Source organism: Setaria viridis, chromosome 5 (assembly GCF_005286985.2).
Source record: "Setaria viridis chromosome 5, Setaria_viridis_v4.0, whole genome shotgun sequence".
NCBI classification, from domain to species: domain Eukaryota; kingdom Viridiplantae; phylum Streptophyta; class Magnoliopsida; order Poales; family Poaceae; genus Setaria; species Setaria viridis.
In genome coordinates this window covers 36,623,105-36,629,939 of record NC_048267.2, presented here as the reverse complement: position 1 = coordinate 36,629,939, position 6,835 = coordinate 36,623,105, and the positions used below count along the sequence as shown (strand labels likewise).

Genomic DNA, 6,835 nt, shown 5'->3' with positions numbered 1-6,835 from the left:
ACCTCTCCATGCGTCCGAGAAAATGCATTCATCGGTCAGAAATTAAAGCAGCATTTGTTTTCCTACGTAGCACTATATCAGAAATCGTGCATGGGGCATGTAACAGGAGTCCACTAGTAGCAGTAGTATAAGCACATGTTTGTTCCCACCTGCTAAAATTTATCACCTGTCACATCGAATGTTTGGATACTAATTAGAAATATTAAACATAATCTAATTGCAAAATTAATTGCACAGATACAATCTAATTTGCGAGACGAATTTATTAAACCTAATTAGTCCATGATTTGACAACGTGGTGCTAGAGTGACCATTTGCTAATGATAGATTAATTAGTCTTTATAGATTCGTCTTGCGAATTAGACCAGAGGTTCTGCCATTAGTTTTAGAATTAGCTCATGCTTAATCCTTTGAATTAGCATCCGAACATCCGATGTGATACTACTAAAGTTTAACACGTGGTATCAAAAAATATATGAACAAATAAAAGGGTCCATGAGACCAAACTTTCTCTTATTTTAGTAGGGTGGACAGGATCTTGGCCGGCTTTTCCGACACAAAGGTTTCTTCAGTTGCAAGGCTGCCTTGCCTGGTCCAGTGCGCCTTAATGCATACTAGTACAGTACCTATTTTTTTTTCCCGAGGGACCTTCTCCTACCTATTTGTTGTACCGATGACGTTTCACTTGATTTAGTTCAGAATAAAGACTAAATATAAGATAATTATAAAACTAATTGCACAAATGAAGTCTAATTTGCGAGATGAATCTATTAAGATTAATTAATCCATCATTAGCAAATGGTTACTATAGCACCACATTGTCAAATCATGAACTAATTAGACTTAATAGATTCATTTCGCGAATTAGATTCCATATGTGCAGTTAGTTTTGTAATTAGATTATATTTAATACTCCTAATTAGTACCAAACATTCAGGGGGTGTTTGGTTCCACCTTGCTAACTAAATTTTAGCAACTTTTAGCTGCTAAAATGCTAAACACCCTTGCTAAAACTTGCTAAAGTTGAGTTGCTAAAGTTTAACACTTTAGCAAGTTTTAGTTGCTAAAACTTGCTAAAAGGTGGGCTGGACAACCTATACCCCTTATTTATTGCTTGTCTCCCTCCTCCTGCGCACCTTTAATAAGGGTAGATAGATCTTTTTACAGCTCATTAAATACCTTTTAGCAAGAGTATCCAAACAGCTTTTGCTAAAGTAGCAACTAAAGTTTTGCAAATTTTAGCTGCTAAACCAAGAGTAACCAAATAGGACCTCCACGTAACATGTGCTAAAGTTTAGCGGGCTATCCAAACCCCCTCCTAGCACATGGAGGCATGGAGCGTGACTGGCATCAAATGTTACCCAGGGCTCGCCAATCGCTAATGACGTGACCCGTGACCGTAAGACAGCAGCCATGTGAGCGTCAGACAGCGAAGTCAAAGCAGCACCGGCGGAGTGAGGGAGAAAGTTGGTAAAGATGATCGCCGTTTGCCGGTGGTCGGGGCCAAATGATTGTCCACGTCTTTCGTCCGGCAATCTCTGGATGAGGGAACGGAGCTGAGGGGTCCGTGCCTCCGTGTGGTGTGCTGCTCTGTAGTGTGGACCATGGCTGCTGCGCTGCTGCCTCTTCGTTCGGCTCTCCCCTTCCTGCAAGCGCACGGAGAGGAGAGGATTTGGGCTGCTGTTGAAGTTTCGGGCTTAGACTTCGGCCAGTTTTACAACATTTTCGGGGCCAATCCACGTCAAAACAGCCCAAACTGTTCGTTGGTTGTTATACGGCCCAGAAAGGCCACGACACCATACGACGAAACCGACGCAAGTCCACAGTCCCGGTGGGCGGTGGGCCGTTCAGCCGCTGAGAAACCCTCCTACCCCACCCCTGTGGGTGTATATGTAGCCCAGATCGCCACCGAACCGCCTCGAGCCCGCGGCCGCACGCCCCACGAAGCCGCCAGCCGACGACTACGAGCGGCGGCGGCGGCGGCGGCGGCGGCGCCTCGGCTCCCCTGATCTCCCCTTCCGGAATGGACGGCCAGGCTCCACCTCTCCTCGAGGCCGTCGCGCCCGAGCCCCTTGCAGTCGCCGACGAGCTCCCGCCGCCGCCGCCTCTCGAGGTGGAGGACGCCCTACCCCTCGGTATAGACGGCCAGGCTCCGCCTCTCGACGGTGTCTCGCCGGATCCCCTTACCGTGTCCGACGAGGTGCAGACGCCGCCTTCGCCGACGGGCGAGGCGGAGGACGCCCTGCCAGTCGCGCCCGACGCCGTCAACGCTGCCTTTTCGGCGGTCCCCGACGCTGGCACCGGTGGCGTCGTGCTCACCGACGAGCTCCGCGACCAGATCGTCAAGCAGGTACGCGCCTCTCTTTCGACCTTCCCTCCGTAGTTTTTCTTCTCTTATGCGATGTTTCTGTAATTCAGCTCAATATGTTGAGTCCTGCGTTCTTTGTGCAGTATGGAATTGTAGACAGTATAGGCGTGCAACCATAAATGGATTATTTGATATATGGGCATAATGAATTTGCATTGCTTCAAACTTGCAGGTGGAATACTATTTCAGTGATGAGAATCTTCCTACCGATGAGTTCCTGTTGAAATATGTGAAGAAGAACAAGAAGGGCTTTGGTAAGTAGTGTGTCCTTGCCTTAGTTCATACATAGCATAAACACTGATGATGCAATGCTGTATAGTTCAGTTATTATAGTTACCTAGCTGTGCGACCGGGACTGTAGCTATAATGGAATGGCTGGATTTTTTTTCATTGTTTAGAACTTTTTTTTATTTTATTCTGCATCACAATTATTTTCCACTAAAGATGCTTGGATTAAAATATCTGGTTCTCCATTAAGCACAGTGCATCTCTGGTTTCTCATTTTTTTCTGCATTTAAAATAACACCGGTTCAATTTGCCCTAGCAATCATACATGTGGAATGGAGGTGAAAATGATGAAATGTGACAGGTACTTATGACGAGGCCTTTGCATTGGTACTCTGGTGCAGCTTTCTTTGAGTTGTGCCGAGAAGCTTGTTTAGGTCTCTGTGAATACCAAATTTGTTGGTGTCTGATTCACTCCATTCTGTTAAGAAAATTATGGATTACGCAATCCGCAGGCTGTTGATTATTTCTAGTCCTTCAGCATATTTGCATGAATTTTTTAGACTTAAATATCTTATTTTGGGACCATGAAGATATTTCAATCTGATCCTGTAATTGACGAATGTTGCCTGGTGCCCTGCCATGGTAGCTGAGTCTGGTTGATACCATCAGGACATGATATGTCCCTTACTCATCTGAGTTGTCCCTTATCCCACCGTTTTTTTATGAAACTGAATGTTGATTACATTTGAGGTGGTTGGCCTGCGTTATTCAGCATAGAGTAGATATTTTATATTCTCCAGAACTGCTGTTCGACTGACTGCTATTATTTGATCCCCTATGGGGTGCAAATTTACGATGGATATTGTAATATCAGGGGCGCTCTGTTCCCATTTACACAGATCTACATAGAGTATTATCTTTATTTTAGCTGGCATAACTTATGTGTCATCCTTGCGGCTGTTTGCTGTTGTCTGAAGCATGAGCAATATAATATGAGTTAATCACTGTTTATCAAGTTAGTGCTCTATGTTCCATATGAATGAGAATGAATACACATCACAGTATGCTGTGACATGACGTTCTATATGCAATATGTATTACAAATGTAAGTTCTCTTCTGATGGCAATTTTTTTTTATAATAGTTCCTATTGAGACTATCGCATATTTTAGAAGGATGAAGAAACTCGTTCAGGACCTCTCAGTAATTGCAGCTGCACTCAGGACATCACGAAACCTGGTAATATTTTGCTTTTCATTCTGTTCTGGCACTTTTGAATTTCCAATGTTTGTCAGTAATGCATGTTAGATTGCTGTATAGGCCGGCCCTATGGGCCTTGGGTGGTAGCCTGCGCCGGCCCCTTTGGCCGTGCGCCTCCCCCTCTTCAGGGGATGTATAGATGGTATTGGATTAGGCAAGGATCACCGTCGGTTGGTATTGTTTCCCAAACCCTAGGTCATCCTTGCCTATATATGTACACGAGCCTAGGCACTCCATAATCAATCTATTATTCCCGAGCCATACTACTTTCAATGCATTTACAATTGCTATGTCATGGCTTAATATATTTGAGATATAAGTATTCATTTATACTCTTATAGGTTGTAAGTCCAGATGGGAAAAGGGTCAGGAGGTTACATCCATTGCCACAGAATGAATTAAAAGATCCAAAGGTGAATATCCGATTCCCTTCTTATTGGAATGTATCATATTAGTTATCGGAGTTGTAACCGTATTGTATTTGCAGAAAAGCACAGTTTTGGTGGAAAATCTACCTCCAGACTTCTCCATGGAGAGTATACAGGAAAAATTTGGTAGAGTCGGCAAGTATGTTATCTGGACATTTGTAGTAGTCTGTGCTTCTGTTACATGTTGTCGACTGATTTTGTTATATTCTGACACTGTAATTTACCTTTTTACATCTCAGAGTTGTGAACATAACAGTTAATGATCCAGAATTAGTGAAAGAATCTTCAACCGCCAAGAAGCCTGCATTCATTTTAAGTAGTAAGGTATGATCTCGACATCGTGTAGTGTTTTCATTATTTAAACTATTGCTAACGTTTCAATTGGAAACTATTTTAGTTATGCTTTCTACTCGTTGATTTTAACTGTTGTCATTTGCTAATCTATATTTGCAAATTACCACTTGTTGCAAACAGCCATTCAATGCAAAATATAATTGATAACTCCAAATATAATTCCTAGGTTTCAGTTTTTTTAACTGTTATATCATTTTTGGTGTATCCTTTCCACAACAAATTTGTAACGGAGCAGATTTGCACAGGTTCATGCCCTTGTTGAGTATGAAGCAGTGGAGGCTGCTGAGAAGGCTGTGAGTTGTTGATCACCTATCTAATAATAGATTTGGTAAAGTATCATTAGCTGTAAGTCTAGAATAATCAACTTTAATTGGTTTATGTGTTCTTCTAATGTTAGGTTACTACCTTAAGTGATGAGAGCAACTGGAGAACTGGGATGAAAGTTAGGCTTATCTCAAAGGGATCAGCAAAGCATAGCAAATCTTCAAAAGAAAATCAGGATACAGTTTCCAAAAAGAACAATCAGAATCAGCATTCAAAAGAAGACCAGCAAACAAGCTCAGAAAAGAACAGCATTGCTGATTCAATGGAGAGTACTAAGGACAAGGAAAATTTGAACTCCGCATTCACCACTGAGGTCTGAAACTTTCCATACACTTAAGTCCATTTTTCTGTTGGCTCTATCCAGTTATCTGGTTGAGAATAGTGTAGATTAGCTTGTGTAGTGCATCACACTTACAGTTTGCACTTTCTTGCTGATAATTTGGGCTTTTGTTCTTTGAACAATACATATGCTGGGAGCTTGGGACTGAAAAGTCCATTTACATTTATTTCCTAGTAGAATTTTGGTTATTGAGATATTGTGACTACCTGCAATTCTGCATTTAAGTCCATTTTCTGTTGGCTCTGTCCACCTATTTGTTTGAGAATAGTGTAGACTAGCTTGTGTACTGCATCACTTACAGCTTGCACTTTCTTGCTAATAATTTAGGCCTTTGTTGTGCTGGGAGCTGGGTCTGAAAAGTCCATTTACATTTATTTCCAAGTAGAATTTTGCTTATTGAGATATTATGACTATCTGCATCGCATTCAAATGTTGCCATCATTATCCTGGATGTAGTTTGCTTATAGCCTGTTGGTTGTACTTATAGACTGAGCACCAACACCAAAAGCAAAATCCTAAAGGTGCACGAAAAGGCCGGTACAAAGGTCAAGGTCAGATTCAGCAAAATACAGACAAACAAGGTATTTTTACACTCACATGTTGTATGGAATATCAAACAAACAAGGTATATTTGTACTTACATGTTGTACGGAATTTGTCTATACTATTTTCTTTGTAGTAATACGACAGCAACAGCCTTTTACGCATCGTAAAGTGTATTCTCATATCTGTGCTATTGAGAGACAATACTAGGGATGATAGTTGGCAACTTTTCTGTAGAAGAGCGAAATTATTTATGCACTGTGATGATTTCGTGGTCTACGAGATTATAACCTCAGCCTCTTCCGCCTTTATCTAGATTAATGTCCAGGGATTATATAGGCTCTAATTTCTTAGCATGGTTATCCTAAAAACGCTTCATGTTACACCTGCACAGAACCCTGATTCACTTTCCATGTGATTCCTTGGCTCCAGAACAAACATGTAAAAGCAGCAAGATAACTGCTTGAAATTTCCATTGTTCATACCCATTCTCAACATATTCGCATTTTATATATGTTTTGTAACTCTGCTAGTGTGGGATCGACACTGATTTCAATCTTTTTAATGTGTGTATATCAGGAAGTTCTGGTTCTGAGTCATTAAACAGGCCTATTCCTGGACCAAGAATGCCAGATGGAACAAGGGGCTTTACAATGGGGCGTGGTAGACCTCTTCCACTACAGAAGTCTGAGAGGGCTGAAGAGTAGAGCTACCCAAAGAGGCCTGCTAAAAACCTAACCGAAGACATTTGTCCAAATCCGTTTTGTACAAAAAAAAAAACCTCGCATGAGAATATCCAAGCTCTTTTCTGCATGAGATGCAGCACGGAAGAAAGGGAATGACTTGTACAGAGCCGCAGTTTTGTGTGGGATCTTTCTTAATTCACTTGTTCGGTGGTTCGTTCTGGGGAAATTCGGTTTTGCGACTGTTGAAGCTGCGCTTGCGTTTCTGAAGTACCCTTTAATTGTGAATGAAATGACAGTTAAACCTT

General features: G+C 41.8%; 1 protein-coding gene across 2 annotated transcripts; it reads left to right on the top strand.

Moving 5' to 3' along the window:
- Positions 1–1,917: 1,917 nt before the first annotated feature.
- On the top strand, positions 1,918–6,835 carry LOC117858252 (la-related protein 6A). 2 transcript variants are annotated; one of them, XM_072293714.1, is made up of 10 exons: positions 1,918–2,350; positions 2,541–2,622; positions 3,740–3,834; positions 4,197–4,268; positions 4,343–4,422; positions 4,523–4,607; positions 4,883–4,930; positions 5,035–5,274; positions 5,789–5,926; positions 6,424–6,835. In XM_072293714.1, exons 1-10 carry the CDS (start codon positions 2,024–2,026, stop codon positions 6,445–6,447), a joined length of 1,191 nt encoding a protein of 396 aa, XP_072149815.1. In that variant the 5' UTR covers positions 1,918–2,023; the 3' UTR covers positions 6,448–6,835. The 2 variants fall into 2 exon arrangements, with proteins under 2 accessions (XP_072149815.1, XP_034597179.1); XM_034741288.2 differs by having other exon boundaries at positions 1,921–2,350; positions 5,789–5,882.